At 43.6% G+C, this 18,401-nt stretch overlaps 1 protein-coding gene across 1 annotated transcript in view; it reads right to left on the bottom strand.

Moving 5' to 3' along the window:
- The window catches only part of TMX4 (thioredoxin related transmembrane protein 4), a 78,949-nt gene that overhangs the window by 40,321 nt on the left and 20,227 nt on the right, over positions 1–18,401 (bottom strand). The window contains exons 2-4 of the mRNA XM_073553866.1: positions 11,386–11,498; positions 4,352–4,397; positions 2,394–2,522 (exon numbers count right to left, since the gene is read on the bottom strand). Coding sequence (XP_073409967.1) covers positions 2,394–2,522; positions 4,352–4,397; positions 11,386–11,498 — 288 coding nt within the window. The remainder of the gene's footprint in view (positions 1–2,393; positions 2,523–4,351; positions 4,398–11,385; positions 11,499–18,401) is intronic.

The following is an 18,401-nucleotide window of genomic DNA, read 5'->3' as shown; positions in this document are numbered from 1 at the left end:
AATTAGTTATGCATCTGCCACATGGCCTGGACCATGTTTTACAATGCACCGAATACTCTATAATCAAACTATATAGGTTTCGATCCCTCGTAAACCGCTTGCTGCATGTGAATGACAAAATGATCGCCAGGAGGGTCGTCAAGTACCAGGATGACTTCAGCCGGTGACTCTGAGCTGAGTGATGCTCACCATCAGCCCCACCGCTGCATCACGCATGGCATGCTTTCTTTCTTACTTCTTTATGATACGAATCCTTACACACTTATGAAGTTTGATTTATTTTTTTAATTCGAGACATTTCTTGTTTTCTCACTTTTAGGGCTCGCTCACACTAGCGTATATTTTTTCACGTGAGAGGATCGGGATCATTATGCTGCCAGTTTGATCTGAGGGGTCACCTTAGTGCAATCCGATTTTCTCCTATGATCGCATCGCAGCACAGGAGAATAGATGGAGAACTAAATTTCTCCATTGTCTGTGTCCGCTGCAATTGGACCTGTCTGCAGGTTCTAATTTAACACTGATGACCTAAGTCCCGGACAAGCCCTTTAAATTCCCCACCAGTGGATTTTTGAGCATTTTTCCTCCTTGGTTAGATTAGATTAGTAGAGGATTATTGGAGGCATGGTTCACTTGCATCACAAAAATCTTGTATTCATCCCAAGTTTCTGTCTGCTTCCTAAATATAACTCGGGATCCCATTCTTCCTGCTGTTTGTCTTTTGTCTGAAGATTACAATCAATTTTTCAAATAAAAGTCCCGCTGATCATAATTGTAGGAAATGCCTGTGAGAGCGCTCCGTGCCAACTATGAGTGAGACGCATGAAGTTACTACAGGCTATTTATACTGTACGCTATTATTATATGACCTGTCTTAGATAATGGCCACATAAATGTATATGGAGACTACGGTTTATCTTTACACTTTCTTCTCTCTCCCTCAGTACAGACCAGAAGACAAGCCCTTTCTAAATGTGGCAAATGATTTTGTAGGGAAATGTCTGGGCCAGTAAGTAATTTTCCCTTGCAGCGTAATGTAGAGATTTTTCCATATGCCGTCTGAAAGGACATGTGACCACTGCAGCCAATCACTGGATGTAGCGGTGATGTGTTATTCACTACGGTGTGCAGTAATTGTCCAGCAAGTGAGCCAGAAAGCAGTGAAACAGGAGTGCAGGTGATCAGTTGAGCAAGTTACTACTTTTATTACTTTCCACCATATAAAGCAGGAAAAACCCTTACCCAAGGGAAATGTATTGCTTCGCTATCAATTTATTCCCACATTTCCGTCATTAATAATGACAACGGAATGGCAAAATGCATTAATTTTGCTAGGGAATACTAGTATTTACTAAATCCGGATTCACACATCCATGTTTTGGGGTCAGAGTACAGCCACCGAGCATGGAAGGATCGTAGATCTCCTGACCCAAGCTTGATAGCTCCATATATGCCTATGAGGAAGCTGAGTTTGGGTCAGGAGACCGTTCATCGCAGCCAATATTCGGACCACAAAACTTAGATGTTTGAATCCGGCCTAACACAGATATGTCATAGGCCATACATACAGGTGAGACCCGTACACACTGCATTCAGCACTGGAATTGATGGCTTCCATCCAGGCCCTCTGTCAGAATCCCTGAAAAACAGGATGGAAGACACTTATCACGAGACAAACTGGATTTGAATGGACTCTCTTAACGCGCCTTCATTGATGGTTCCCAACTTGTCAGGTGAGTGCAAGAGTGTAGTCGACTATGTTCTTGTGCCCCCTGAAACGAAAAACACCGCCCTAAGGAGCACAAGTGGGGTCTAATTCAATCTTGTTTGTCTCAATGTAATGAGTGGCTCCATCAGGGAGACAACCGAATCCTAGTTTTCAGGGATTCTCACTGAAATACTGGACAAAAAGCCATCAAACCACTGCTGAATGCAGTATGTACCAAATGTTACCTCGAAGAGACAATTTGCATATTTCCCAGAGGAGTATTGCAAGGCTTAAAAGTCTCCTCACCTTGGCATGTCAGGCTTGGCATGTCACTATCTGCAAGGAGAAACATTACCCATTAAATCCCTTTCATAGAACACACCTGGTCTCTTAAAGACTATCTGCTCAAAAAAGCCACTAGGGAGAATTTAAAGGGCTTTTCCAGGACTAAGGTCATCAATATTAGATTAAAACCTAAAACAGCTGGTCAGTGGATGTAATACTGACGCCCTATCTCATAAATAGAGCATGTACGAGATTGGTCATCTTACTTATGCATTGAATCTGGAGGTCTGTATCAGAAAAGATAAAGCAAGAAATCAGTGTAAAATTTTGGACCTAGAAAGATATGGTGTTAATGTGGACTGTTACTTTATGGTAAGCTTTTAATTTATTTTTGTCTTACAAGACAGATGAAGGCGATTGCCATCCTGCCACCGGCTCTATCACTTTCCATTTCTGCTCTACAATGAATGTGTGAAGGTCTTCGGCCATCCTTGAGCCATGATAACGTCGGAACGCTCCGTCCACAACACTAGGAGGCAAAGGAAACATATAAGGCACAGCTGCAGAATTCTCACGGATCAAGTTCATCTCCATCTTTTATAATTTAGATTTATTCTATTATAGAAAACTATTTCTGAACACTGAACTGAAAAGTAGCAACTACGTATTATGTTATCTTCTTTTAGGACATGTTCACACAGAGGTCTGTGTATTTGTGTGGAATCTGAAGCAGAAATATGAGGCTGGCCATCGGATTTCTGCTACGGATGTGCACCCCCCACAGATGGTCCACACGAGAATTAGTCCCAGATCCCAACTTGAGGTAGTTTCCATGTCAGTGCCAGAAAAATCAGCCGCTGTGAGAATGTCAAAACGGACTTTCAATCGCAAACAGGAGGCGTTTTGTGGGCGATTTTCAAGTTAATTTCATTGCGGATTATATGTGCTGAAATTTGAGTGAAAAAAAAAAAAAAATATAGCCAAAAATAAAATTGTGCCAAATGAGTCAGCCGAGTACAGGGACATTATAGAGGTCATCATGGCATAGAACCAAGTATAGGTAATCAATATCAGATCTGTGGCTGTCCGGGACCCACACTGATCAGCTCTTATTAGCTCTGGGGGCAACTGGGATTAAACACTGAATGGAGCGACACTGTGCAGTTCTTTACAATGTGTGGAAGCGGTTGATGGCTACTGCAGATCAGCTCCTATCCTCTTTTATAGGAATTGATGTGCAGTAATCTGCATCGGTCACTACACATCACACAGTCTGCTACTGTCACAGCTAATAGCAGCAGGTGATCAGTAGGAGTGATGGACAGATGTCAGACTTCTCACCGATCTGATAGTGATGACGCATCCTGAGTTCGTCAATTTACTTGAGAATTTCCTTAAACCAGTAATATACCTTGGAACTTACTTAAATGTTTGGATCCTAATGCTGCCACTATAAAAGTAAAGGCAGGGGATGCCCAGTGAGCCTTGATTTTAGGAAGAATCATTATGGCATGTATACATTTAGTATAAGTATATTTGTAGAGATATACGGCACCCCCTGATTAGGAGATGGGGTGCCCAAGTAAGGTTCCAACCCGTTAGCAAGTAAGGAACTCGGCACTCAAATTGCAGTGAAACAAATTATTTTCAGTGGCAATCCAAATAGTTTAACGTTTCAGTGCTGATGTTGGACCTTCATCAGAACTAGAATGGAGTTCCCAAGACTGACACAAGGTGGCAGCCTGATTGCCTTGAGGCATTATCTTATGTACTGCCAGGTTGCAGAAATACGGTGGATGCGACCTACGCTACAGTGGATGCGCCATTCCCTTGCGACGTAGGTCACATTCACTATAGTGCTGCAAAGATAAATTGCTGAATGCAGCTTCCCTCTGCAATGCTGACTGACCGTCGGGCAAGGAAGAAAGAGTGCCCAGATGTACAGAACATAACCATTGACCGTACGGTTTATAGGTCACAGAACTGTAAAAGAAAATTTCTTACAAGAACAATATAGTAATAGAAGCATTGTACAAAAAATATTTCATATGGCGTCATTACTGTGTGGGGTTAAATACTTGGTAAGGTGAGAAAAAAAAATCTGTTTCAACAAAACTGCAGTATTGTCATCAGCCGCACATTACATCTCACTACCAAGTGACCGCTGCAAACCATCCAAGTCACAGGTTGTAAGTGACGCTTTTTTTATTTTACACCGAAATTACAGCTCTGGTTTTATTCCTGCAGTGTTGATCCAGAAGTGAAAAAGCTCCCAATCATAACTTCTGATATTAGGAAAAAAATGCCTTCCTCCTGACTCCAATTAATCTGAAATCTATAAAGTAAGGTAATACTTACTGGTATATTGTTGGAAGAGTCGTGACAAAGAAACGCCCGCTCAGTCCTAAGAAAAAGCAGAAACATCATGTATTGTAATCAGTTACAATCTGATTTGCATCGATCTTTAACCAGGATATCACTCAAAAAAGACATGCAGCGCCTTTCCAAGGAACAATCGATAGATGTATTATAGTGGGGAGCCCTACTGATTAACAGAACAGAAACTCACAGTCCCTCGCTCCTCACTCCACCACTCCCGCACCTCGCTCCTCCACTTCCCCTCATTCCTCCACCGCCCCTTGCTCCTCCACCGCCCCCTGATCCTCCACCGCCCCCTGATCCTCCACCGCCCCCTGATCCTCCACCGCCCCCTGATCCTCCACTGCCACTCGCTCCTCCACTACTCCTCCACCGCCCCTCGCTCCTTCACACAGTAGAAGCACGGTAAGTAGATCATTTTATGGAGTGACATCACAAAGTACATTATTTTTCACAAATATCTCTGATGAAAATAAAAGATGTATGATAGTGGGGAACCCTACTAATTACTAGAACAGGCGTCAAGAATCCCTCGCTCCTCCACGTTCCCGGCATTATTAAACACTGTAGAACAATGGTGTGGAGAACATATTATGGAGTGGCCTCACAAAGTACATTATTTTTCACAAATATTTCTGAAGACCATAATTCATGGACCCACAGTCTTTGGCTCTCCCACTGATGTGAAACGACTATTAGGGCATGTTAGGAGTTGTAGTTTCACAACAGCTGGAGTGCTAAAGGATGTTTATGGAACAATAATATTACCAAAAAATATCACATTATGTTAAATCCTTTAGGATAAAACAAGACAGATACATTATAAAGGGATCCTCAGAGACCAAACCATCCATGCTGTGTACGAAGTGGACGATCATTCAGATGAATAATAGCTGCTTGCCTGGGATTAGAAATGCCAGAACTACTGGGTGCTAATACTTTATATGGAAGCAGATTGCAAAGAGGCCTTGAATATGCTCAGCCGCGGACTGACAAATGACAGCCGATCTTGGAGAAACATCTGCTTGTCCTTGGCCCTCTCATGATCTGCTGGCAAGATGTCCTAACCCTGGTCAGTATATTAGCTGCAGTATAAAGTGTCCTGGAAATAGAAGTCCAATAAGTGCAAAGTCCAACTAAAGAAAGATACATCATTGTCTCATTTTACCATCATGGTGCATAGCCAAATCACGCGTGTTATTAGCACTCCTGCACATTTTGGCATCATGCCTTGCTCCTGGTAAGTTTGTCGCCGCCACCACATGTCATTCCTCTATGGACCATGATTGTAAAATAAGACAAAGTATTTATTTTAGCCTGTGTTTTTTCCAACTTGGATTTTGGATACATGGACGTCTGTTGTACTGAATGCTCTGACCCGTCGTGCCAAGACTTATTGTGGCTCTCTGCTGATTGGGCTCGCCCTTCTTTTCTGGAGTTAGAGGTACATGAACATGAACAGATTTTTTTTAGTAGTGGATCAGGCAGAGAATTTAGCTGAAATTCCACAGCAAACATCTGTGTTTCCCAAGCTGATATTGTCATGCAATTTGTTGCAGATTTCACCCATAAAACAGTGAAATTGGTGACATTAAACACCGTATGGATACTTAAAATTTTCACCACGTGTCAATCCTAAAACAGTGAAATCAGTGACTTTATTCACTTTCCTAATACTTAAAATTTGCACCACGTGTCAATACGCTCTGCTGTCCATGGAATATACCACAGATTCACTCCCCGCCATGCGGACAGAAAATCTGCATACGAAAATTTCTAAATAAAACACCACGAGCCAAGCGGTCTAAACACACACTAGGGCTGTCCGCCTGTGTCTAAGGGTCCCTTCACACCAAACGATGAACCAGCGATCCCAACAACAATACGACCTGGTCAGGATCGCTGGTGAGCTGTCAAACAGGCAGATCTCACCAGCGATCAGGACCAGCGAGGACGCTGGTACCCAAGGTAAATATCGGGTAACTAAGAGCGCGGCACTTAGTTACCCGCTGTGTACCTTGGATACCAGCGCCCAGCGCTAGCACGCTGGTATCCAAGGTACATAGCGGGTAACTAAGCGCCGTGCGCGCTTAGTTACCCGATATTTACCTTGGATACCAGCTCCCAGCGTCTGCTTACAGTGCTGGGAGCTAGCTGATCGTTGCTCTCCCGCTGCCACACGCAACGATGCGTGCTGGCCAGCGGGAGACTAACGATCAAAATTTGGCCCAGGACGTTCCTGCACGATCAGCGATACCCGGCAGGGGGGCCGGTCGCTGATGCGTGCCACACACAGCGAGATGGCTGATGCGTCACAAAATCAGCAATCTCGCTGTGTGTGATGGGGCCTTAACCCTCTCTGCCTATTTAGTAATTTAAAGCGGATTTATCTCCAGATTTCAAAATACAAAGTATATACTTTACTAATTTGATCTCCGACCTGATGAGGCCATTATACTTACTTGAAAATCCATGTCAGAATGGCTGTATAATCCATTATTAAAGTATTCCTGCCTAATAATAAAATGGACTTAAAAATGTTTTTTTAACCATCAGGATTTTACAGCCAGTCCAATAAAGAGTTTCAAAGTTAGCACACCAGCCTCATCAATATGTCCTTCCCCGCACTGGCCTTTGCCAGAGATAAATAACTGAATGCAGTTTCCTTGTGCAATGACAGCTGACTGCTGGGGGGAGGGAGAAACACAGCCCAGATGTATAGAACATGACAATTGATTGAACGGTTTATAGGTCACAGACCTGTAAGGCTATGTGCCCACGTTGCAGAAATGCTGCATAATTGTCCGCAGCATTTCCGCAACTCTCCGACGCGGGTAAAACGCATGCGGAATTCGCATGCTTTTTCCCGCAAAACACAAGCGTTTTGCAAGCGTTTTTAGCTTGCAGAATGCTAGCGCTTTTCCAAGCGATTTGAAGCATCGCTTGCAAAAGTGAGTGGCAGGTTGGTCACACACAAGCATAGTGCTCGACAAGTGTGACCAACTTTTTACTATTGATGCTGCCTATGCAGATAGATAGAATGTTAAAAATATTAAAAAACAAAACAAAAAAAAAAAAAAAAAAAGATATACTTACCCTCTGTCGGCCCCCGGTGTCCTCCCGGCCCTCATCAACACTGCTGGCAACTTCCGTTCCCAGGGATGCATTGCGCAAATGACCTTTGATAATGTAGAGGGTCCCGCGAGACTGCTACGTCATCAGAGGTCATTCGCGCAATGCATCCCTGGGTGTGGAAGTTGCTGACCGCGCCGCTGAGGGCCGGGAGGACTCCGGGGGCCGACAGAGGGTAAGTACATCCATATTTTTTATTTTAATTCTATTTTTTACAGGATATGGTACCCAGGGCATGGAGGAGAGTCTCCTCGCCTCCAGACCCTGGGTACCAACCGCACATGAAGCGCTCACTTTACGCATGGTGGGCATAGCCACATGCGTAAAGTGAGCGCTTCAGTGCAATCCTATGGCGGCGGAATCGCCGCGATTCCGCAAAATTAATGGACATGCTGCGGATTTTACCACTATGCAATTCTGCAGCGGAAAAATCCGCAGCATTGGCACAGCAACTGCAGAATCCCATAGGATTTCATGGGATTGCGTTTTGTTAGTGTTTTTTAAGCAATAAACGTAACGTGGGCACACAGCCTTAAAGATAAATTCTTACAAGAACAACATAGCAATGGAAGTGTTGTACAAAAAATATTTTTTTAAAGGGAACCTGTCAGCAGGATTGTGCACAGTCACCTAACGCCTAATTCCACCGAATCCTTCTTCTCCTGTAATAAAACAAAAATAAAAAAACAACAATAGTCCTCACCTGTCTGTCGTTTTGTCCCACGCCGTAAATCCATATCTTGGGGAAAACAGTTGGGCTGCAATTTTTCAGATTGAGGGGACAAAATATATGGCCCCTTACCAGCTTGAGAAAATCGGCCCCCATCTGTCTGCTTTAGCTTGGTTGGTTGTCAAAATGGGGGGCCCCACCCCTTTTTTTCAAGTATTTAAATAATTTAAAAAATGTTACGTGGGGACCCCTCTATTATTGATAACCAGCATTGCTGAAGCTGACAACTGAGGGTTGCAGCCCCCAACTATGGGTTTTGCCTGGCTGGTTATTAAAAATACAGGGGAACCCATGCCGTTTTTTTAAAATTATTTATAGCGCAGGAGCCGAGACTGAGGAATACTCTCATCAGCCGCCCATGCTCTCACTGTTATTAGCGGCAGCAGGGGTCAGCTCAAGGGAGCAGTAGTCCCATCAGTCGACACCAGTGATTGGAGGTAAACTTTATAACTCTGATCACAGCTGCACACTCACACTGTCTTTTGACAGCATGGGAACTGACCGGCTGGGTTGATTTTACCGTCGATCAGAAGCGATGTTTGCCGTGCTGCCATGTACATGACAGCGTGGCAAACACTGGCTGTTCAGGCCCTCATTCAAGTGAAGGGGGTCCGGGTACTGTTTTGGTACCCGAACTCGAACTTTCTGTAACTGTTCGGCTGAACCCTCCGGACGCCAACATTCAGGCGTCTGCCAATCTCTAACTACAAGATGTACAATGTCGTGCTTGATAAACAATGAGGGGTGCTGTATGTACCTCCTTCGTTCTGCTAACTTCCGTGTTGGAACTAACACTGTACTGATAACGGTCTATATTAAGAACAGCTTAAAGTCGATGTGTCACCAGACTTTGCAATACAAAAATTATTAAATAGATCTCTTACACCTAAAGAGGCTGGTGTGCTTACTTTGAAAATACAAAGTCAGAATAGCTGTAAAATCTATAGTCCAGGTACTGAGTGAGAGAGTTTGTGACTGCAAGTGTATTCAGTCTCCTTCCATCCAGACTGACTGACTGTTGCAGCTAATACTGAGCATTGTGAGATCTCCGCAGCAGCAAGGAGGAGGGACACTGAGGAGCTGTCAATCAGGCTGAGTGGGCAGAGACTAAGATTAACATTTCACAATGAATTATACAGCCATTCTGACATGGATTTTCAAAATAAGAACACAAGCCTCATCAGGTGTAAAAGAAAATCTATTTTTATAATATATGTAGTTTGCATTGTGAAATCTGCTGACAGATCTGCATTAATCCAGAGAGGGGACTGTTGGGTCACCATGGCATATTACAAGAATAAAGTACCGTATATACTTCTATATAAGCCAACCCGAGTATAAGCCTAGGAACCACAAAAAACTGGGAAAACGTATTCACTCAAGAATAAGTCTGGTATGCAAGGCTCCTCATCCCCATCCTTGTCTGTATGGCTCCTTATTCCCATCCTCGTTTGCATGGCTCCTTATTCCCATCCTTGTATGCATGGCTCCTTATCCCCATCCTTGTATGCATGGCTCCTTATCCCCATCCTCGTTTGCATGGCTCCTCATCCCCATCCTTGCCTGCATGGCTCCTTATTCCCATCCTTGTCTGCACGGCTCCTCATCCCTATCCTTGCATCTGTGGCCCCCATGAGAAAAGCATTTAAAAAAAATCCTCATCTTCCCTGAGCGGCCTTGCAACATCTCGTTCCGGTGTCGGCAGCACCTGCAGCCGAGCAGCCACGTGTCCCCGCTCATTAAGGGGATGAATATTCACCTCTCTCCACGCCTATGGGAGTGGAGAGAGGTGAATATTCATTACCTTAATGAGCGAGCACCTGTGATAGCCTGGCAGGTGCTGGAAGCCGGCGGCTGCAGCTGTAACTGGGCGTGCTATAAGAGAAATGAATATTCAGTGCCAGTGCAATATTCATTTCTCTTTAGCAGTGGGCACATGCTCTAGCCGCAGCCGCCGGCTCCTGCCTCCTGTAACCCACTGCTCTGCTGCTCCCCCTTCCCCACCATCTTCTGGGACAATGACGCGTGTATAAGCCGAGGGGGGCATTTTCAGCACAAAAAACGTGCTGAAAAACTCAGCTTATACAGCAGTATATATGGTAGCCAGCGCTAAGCATTACATGGGGGCAGATGTAATATCATTAGCATCGTGCCTCTGCATGCAACTATAAAGGTAAGTTCACACTAGGCATTTCTTTAGTGTTTATTTTCAGCAGCAAAACCTGATCTCTTGGCAGGAAAGAAGCTGCAGAAAAAAAACATGCTTCCTTGTTTCTTTGCTTCGGTTTTGGCATGCTAGATTTGTCTCTTGTGCATGCTGATAAAGTTTAGTGTTGAAAAAAAAAAGTCCTATTCTATAGAATCAGGTTTTGGCACAAAAAAACCACAGCAAAATCGGATACCTGCGTTCTTGGAGAAAAAAAAAAAACACTGAAATAATTGACATGCTCCATTGTGCAAAAAAACATGCAAAGCACAAAATCCAGATGACAAAAAAAACAAGCTGCGTGCATGAGATTTCTGAAATTTCAGACTTTTCTGGTACTGTAAGGCTGTGTGCCCATGTAAGCGTTTAAGCGTTTTTGAAGCGTTTGTCTCGGTCAAAACGCTTCAAAAACGCATAAAAGAAGCATCCCATTCATTTTAAATGAATTCAGCACTTTTTGTGCACATTGATGCGTTTTTTTCCGCTCAAAAAACGCTTAGCGACCAAAAACGCAGCATGCTCAATAATTTTGCGGAAAAGTCCGCGTTTTTGCTATTTTCTATGAGTCAGAAGACGCGCGGAAAAAAACGCATCAAAAATGCGTGGTTTTTAAGCAAAAAACGCGTGGAAATAAAACGCGCGTTTTCTGGGAAGGTGTCCGGTTTTGAAGCAGAAATTTTCTGCATACGTGGGCACATAGCCTAAAGCACAGCTGAAAATTTGCATAAAAAAAACACAGCAAACACGCCTAGTGTGAACTCAGCCTAAGTGTTTGTGTTGATGAGCCTATGTTATAGCAGTAAATAGCCTGCACCTAAAATATTCCCAGACGACGTAACACAAGGCTGAATGTGAATACAGCAAGCACAAACACACACCTTAAATGGACAACATGTACAGACATCGAGAGCAGAAATGTCACTGTATAGAAGCACCAGACTGTACCTGGCTCTTCAGTCACATCCACCTTTGCCACATTGATATCAAGGAGAGGACTTCTTGCAAATTCCTCCCACTCTGGTTTCATCTGCTGACATGCCGGGCACCATGGAGCAAAGCTGAAATGAGACAATGCATTGTTAACACACATTCACATGCAGCCTAATTTCCCTCTTGGGTTAACAGCATGAGAAACCAAATAACCTATCAGTAGAAAAGAATCCAGAGTGTGATGAGCAAACCCACACAAGCAAAGGGAAACGCACAAACCCAATGCAGAGGTTTCCTATGAACACACAGAATAGGCGATAATTGCATAGACTGTGGGTTGGAAGGATGAGATATCTACCGGCCCCAACAATGGAGGGGTGATGCGCATGCATGACACAGCTCCCGTACATGGGGAATGCAGTGGAGGTTAAACATGCGCACTACTTATTTATAAGGCTCTCCTTCTAAAAGTCAGTTAAGATCACAGTGGTTTAGACCCCTTTGAGCATACATTTATCACACTGACATACACATCGCCGATTCACCAGCACAATTTCGGATGAAAATTGCTTTGAAAAGTCGCAAAATGTTGCGCCTTTTAGCGTTTTCACACCAGTTTCTCTCACCTCTGCCAAAATGGGTGGCTTTGTGGTATTCCTCAAGCCAGAACATTTCCTCCAGTCTCCAGCACATGGAGGAGCACACCACTCGTAAGATGCTGCCAATTCCTTAACAGGTGAGTGCCTCTTACGGAATCATTCACACCTGTCTCCTGCTATAACTGCGCCCCCCCCCGACACTGACTTGACAACCAGCCCTAATGCTGAATGAGCGGTCAGTGAGAACCGGGAGCACAGTTACACCCGCCGCTCTCTATACAGAGCAGTCACTGAACACGTGTCGAGGCCGCCCCCATGACCTGAACGCTGCCGAGAGGAACAAACTTAATTTCCCCTAGGCAGCGGGGATCTAAGTGCCGGCACCAGGCAGGTTAATAACTCTATTAACCTGAAGAATAATCCCATAACTGCAGGTTAATAGCATTTTTTTCAGGTGACAGGTTACCGTTAATATGTACATATATATTTTATCACCTATTTTATTAGGAACTCTTTCTTTTTTTAGAACTATTGTTCTTATCCGTTAAGCAGGAATACCAGATAACACAGATGGCTGACATGAGTATATAAGTTATCGGTATTATAATTAATGTTCAGAGACATAAAAGCTGGTAAGTGTAAAATATAACTTTCCTCGTCAACGCCACCAAAATAAACACCGATCTGTCCCAAGTGATGCATTATATATCCCTTCTGGACAGATTTGGGGTAGTGGTAGGTTTTATAGAAAAGACTGAGCACTTCTGGAACTAGCCTAACAGCTTTACTGCCAGAAACCTATAGTGGTTGTTCATCTGGAAAACTAATGCAATCACAATGAGACAATCCATGCCAACAGAAACCATTCATTTTCTTCCTTTATTTTCTGCTATTGGCCTTTTAATGTTTATTTTAGTTCTTTAAAACTAAATGAACAGCAGTAACCCAAGGCATGCCATCTGCAAGACACTGTGCCAAGTCATGCCTCTATTAATGCTCTTTATGTAACAAAAAGACAAAGGTCCACTGTACCCAAAAATAAAAGGAGTACTCTCAAGTTTTTAAATTGTTTTAGTTTGGCAGCATGGAAATAAGCAAGTTTGTAGCGGACTTGCTTTTTCTATCTGCTGGCATTCTCCGGCAATGAGAGATTTCATCTTTTATAGCGTACAGCTCAATTTCCATGGGGTCCGGCCTCTAGTGCTTGGCTTGTGTTACATTCCAGGAGAAGGGTTAAAGAGGTATTCCCATCTCCAAGATCCTATCCCAATATGTAGTAGGTGTAATAATAACAACAATATTAGCAAATATCTCCAATTAGAAATGTAGCATAGTTTTACTGATTCGCTATGTCGCATACTCCATGTGCAAGGCATTGCAGTAGAGGCAAGGCTGAGCCCTGACCAGTGACACGGGCGGCCAGTGGGTGTGGCTTACTAGAGGGGGAACCTTCGCTCCCTATAACTGTATGGGGAGCGAGACCGTACCCACTTTCCAGGGGTAAGAATGAGTTCTCCGGTCTGAAACCACCAAATCCCTGAAGCGCACACTGCGTGCGCTAGGGTAATTTATTCAAGCCTGTAGTCACAAAGACGACAGACGTATCGATTTTGACCGGACAACCCCTTTAAAGGTAATCTCAACCCAAAGCAGAGATTCTGTGGTTCTTCCTTCCCTTTCTTACTGACCTCTCTGTATTCCACTTTCTTCATTTCTCCCTAGTGCTTCGACTTGTGTGATCTTTATAAGCGCCTTGGGACTGGACTGTGAGCCAAGCAGCCCTCTCCTCCCCTCTCACAGCAAACACTCCCAGGATGATCTTGGTAGCCAATTTATATACAACTGCAGGAAACAAAACTCTTGTCTAGGTCTCTTGTGCTACTGCCACTCAAGGATTAGGAATGTGCAGTTGAGGTAGAAGATATTCAGTGTATCTAACATTAATATTTCATAACTATGTAGCGGACAAACTGTAAGACTGCACATAACACTTCCATCACATTTGTGTTATCAAACTCATGAAGATGCGGTAAATGTACAACTTACAACAATCAAAAGTAGCAGAATGCTGCAGAGTCTTCACCCTTATAACTGAAGACATTCTCCGACTGGTTTTGGGTCAGCCGTGACTGATGGCAGGGACGGGCAGATTTCTGCCTACGACTATAAATTGTTGAGTGACATAAATCAAATCTGTTTGCAAAACGTAATCAACAAGCTTTGGAAGTGAGATTTCTTTTTCTATGATGCTGTAAGGGCCGATGAGCACAACATAATTAAATGTCTCCCCAGGCTCCAACATCTCTTCAATCTGCCCTTTGGATTATGAATGTACATCTCCGAGATAAAACAATTTGTGCGACTTTAGGGGAGAGGAAGAAAAGGCAGAAAAGAAAACAATGTACTTCAATTTCCACGGCGCGGCTGAATCTTAATCATACTCAAAAGTAGCTCCGAGCAAGACATTTATTACAAGAACAATGCATTATAATCAGCCACGGAAGGTTATTGTTCTCGAAAGTCAGATTAGGGCTTAACTCTTTCTCGTCAGAATGGGTGAAGAATATATGGCAATTCTATGTCCAGAAAAGTGTCCACCAAAATGTAGGAAAAGCAAACATGGCTTCCTAGCACTGCATTTATTATGGGCAGTGCTGCATAACGAAAGCCTCCGAAACCTCAAGAAGAGACCAAAATATAAAGCTTTCTCAGATACAGTACAGACCAAAAGTTTGGACACACCTTCTCATTCAAAGAGTTTTCTTTATTTTCATGACTTATGAAAATTGTAGATTCACTCTGAAGGCATCAAAACTATGAATTGACACATGTGGAATTATATAATTAACAAAAAAGTGTGAAACAACTGAAAATACTGTATGTCTTATATTCTAGGTTCTTCAAAGTAGCCACCTTTTGCTTTGATTACTGCTTTGCACACTCTTGGCATTCTCTTGATGAGCTTCAAGAGGTAGTCACCGGAAATGGTTTTCATTTCTCATGTGTGCCCTGTCAGGTTTAATAAGTGGGATTTCTTGCCTTATAAATGGGGTTGGGACCATCAGTTGTGTTGTGCAGAAGTCTGGTGGATACACAGCTGATAGTCCTACTGGATAGATTGTTAGAATTTGTATTATGGCAAGAAAAAAAGCAGCTAAGAAAAACGAGTGGCCATCATTAATTTAAGAAATGAAGGTCAGTCAGTCCGAAAAATTGGGAAAACTTTGAAAGTGTCCCCAAGTGCAGTGGCAAAAACCATCAAGTGCTACAAAGAAACTGGCTCACAAGAGGACCGCCCCAGGAAAGGAAGACCAAGAGTCACCTCTGCTGCGGAGGATAAGTTCATCCAAGTCACCAGCCTCAGAAATCACAGGTTATCAGCAGCTCAGATTAGAGACCAGGTCAATGCCACACAGAGTTCTAGCAGCAGACACATCTCTACAACAACTGTTAAGAGGAGACTGTCCTGCTAAGGACAGGCAACAAGCAGAAGAGACGTTTGGGCTAAAGAGACGTTTGGGCTAAAGAGACGTTTGGGCTAAAGAGACGTTTGGGCTAAAGAGACGTTTGGGCTAAAGAGACGTTTGGGCTAAAGAGACATTTGGGCTAAAGAACACAAGGAATGGACATTAGACGAGTGGAAATCTGTGCTTTGGTCCGAAGAGTCCAAATTTGAGATCTTTGGTTCCAACCACCGTGTCTTTGTGCGATGCAGAAAAGGTGAACGGATGGACTCTACATGCCTGGTTCCCACCATGAAGCATGGAGGAGGTGTGATGGTGTGGGGGTGCTTTGCTGGCGACTCTGTTGGGGATTTATTCAAAATTGAAGGCATACTGAACCAGTATGGCTACCAAAGCATCTTGCAGCGGCATGCTATTCCATCCGGTTTGCGTTTAGTTGGACCATCATTTATTTTTCAACAGGACAATGACCCCAAACACACCTCCAGGCTGTGTAAGGGCTATTTGACCAAGAAGGAGTGTGATGGGATGCTACGCCAGATGACCTGGCCTCCACAGTCACCAGACCTGAAGCCAATTGAGATGGTTTGGGGTGAGCTGGACCGCAGAGTGAAGGCAAAAGGGCCAACAAGTGCTAAGCATCTCGGGGAACTCCTTCAAGACTGTTGGAAGACCATTGGCAGTGGGAGACTGGTAGTGTGGAATTTGGAAACCCAGTGGATATCTGCTGCTGCCTTAGGGCTCCCTCAGATGAGCGCATAACACAGCCGGGTGCTATCTGATGTTTCATCGGAGAATATTCGGCCCAATGTTATATTATGGGGGAGTGCAGATCTGATAATCCGATATTCAGATTACGTGCAGCCATAAAAGTTTATGGGTGCGTGTGAAACATCGAACTGCACACGGATGTCATCCGAGTGCAGTCAGATTACTGCAAACGCAGACATTGAAGATGGAGAAATTAAGTTCTCCATCTTCTCCACACCTGTGATTCAATTTGCTCATGTGAGGTGACACTTGGAGTGACATCAGCAAAATCATCCCGATTCTCTGCATGAGAGAATACATGGCCGTATGAACCCGGCCTAACTGCTGTCTTACATCATGCTGGATGTATATATGGAGCAATGGAAGATGGATTCCTGTGTATTACGGAACAGCAGGAAGGAGCGGCTACAAACAGCAACTGGGGTAAATGCTGTAACTTCTTTATAAATTTGTCTGCATACAGAAAGTAATGAAATTACTATTTAGAGGCAGCTGCTTCCTTCTTTTGCAGACTAACCTTTTACAAACAGCTATCTTCTCTACTGAACCGGAAAAAAAAATGAACTGAAGTACAAGATGATATGCATACAAAATAGGAGCATAGCCATTACACAGATTAAACCTAAGCATGAATTGGGGGTTCTCAAACTAAGAGTCATCATGCAGGAAGCAGAAAAAAAAAATAAAGCAGTTAGTGAGTGAACGATAGGGAGTTTTTAATTTAAGTATATCCCCTTTCTACCATATGACGTACTATCCCGTCCATGTGCCCTGGAACTTAATTCCCAAGGACGAGATAGTACGTCATAGCGATCAGCGGCGCTCACATAGTGAGCGCCACTGATCGCAGCCGGGTGTCAGCTGATTATCACAGCTGACACCCGGCACTATGTGTCAGGGGCGGTCACGAACCACCCCCAACACGTTAACCCCTGGCACACTGCGATCAAACACGATCGCAGTGTACCGGGGGTTAAAGGAAGCATCGGCAGAAAGGGGGCTCCCTCCGTGCTTCCCTGCGACCCCAGCAGCAGCGCAATGTTCAGCGCCGCTGTGGGGTCTCCTTCCCTGCAGGTCCCCGGATCCAAAATGACGGCGGGGACCTTCGGGGGCCTGCAGGGAGCTGGCTCCTCACTGCCTGCAAAACGCAGGCATGAGGAAGTCTGCTTCAATGCCTGTGACAGATCGCTGATCTGTCACAGCGATCTGTGATGTCCCCCCTGGGACATTGTAATAAAGTTAAAAAAAAAAAGTAAAAATAGTTTCTAAAAAAATCGCTAAATAAATAAAAAAAAAAAAAAAATATTCCCTAATAAATTCATATTTTGGAAATAAAAAAACAAACAAAAAAAAAACAATAAATATACCTTAGCAATTTTACCGCATGCGGAACGGTGTAAATGCACCCCCCAAAAGAAATTCATGAAACGCTGGTTTTTGTTCATTCTGCGTCCAAAAAAATCGGAATAAAAAGCGATCAAAAATGTCACGTGCCCGAAAATGGTACCAATAAAAACGTCAACTTGTCCCACAAAAAATAAGACCTCACATGACTCGGTGGGTCAAAATATGGAAAAATTATAGCTCTCAAAATGTGGTGAGGCATAAACTATTTTTACAATAAAAAGCGTCTTTTAGCGTATGACAGCTGCCAAAAATAAAAACCGCCATAAATAGTAAATCAAACCCCCCGTTATTATCACCCCCTTAGTTAGGGAAAAATAATAAAATAAAAAAAATGTATTTATTTCCATTTTCCCATAAGGGTTAGGGCTAGGGTTAGGGCTATGGTTAGGGCTAGGGGTGTGTTGGGGTTAGGGTTGGAGATAGAATTGGGGGTTTCCACTGTTTGGGCACATCAGGTGCTCTCCAAACGCAACATGGCGTCTGATCTCAATTCCAGCCAATTCTGCGTTGAAAAAGTCAAATAGTGCTCCTTCCGTTTCAAGCTCTGTCATGCGCCCAAACAGTGTTTTACCCCCACATATGGTGTATCAGCCTACTCAGGACAAATTGCAAAACAACTTTTGGGGTCCAATTTCTCCTGTTACCCTTAGGAAAATAAAAAATTGGGGGCAAAAATATTTTTGTGGAAAAAAATATGATTTTTTTATTTTCACGCCCGGGCGTTATAAACTTCTGTGAAGCACTGGGGGGTTCAAAGTGCTTACCACACATCTAGATAAGTTCCTTAGGG

Source organism: Dendrobates tinctorius, unplaced genomic scaffold (genome assembly GCF_039654945.1).
Source record: "Dendrobates tinctorius isolate UK_male_01 unplaced genomic scaffold, ASM3965494v1 ptg000203l, whole genome shotgun sequence".
In the NCBI taxonomy this organism is placed as follows: domain Eukaryota; kingdom Metazoa; phylum Chordata; class Amphibia; order Anura; family Dendrobatidae; genus Dendrobates; species Dendrobates tinctorius.
Note: the sequence above shows the minus strand (reverse complement) of the source record. Positions and strands in the feature narration are given on the sequence as shown.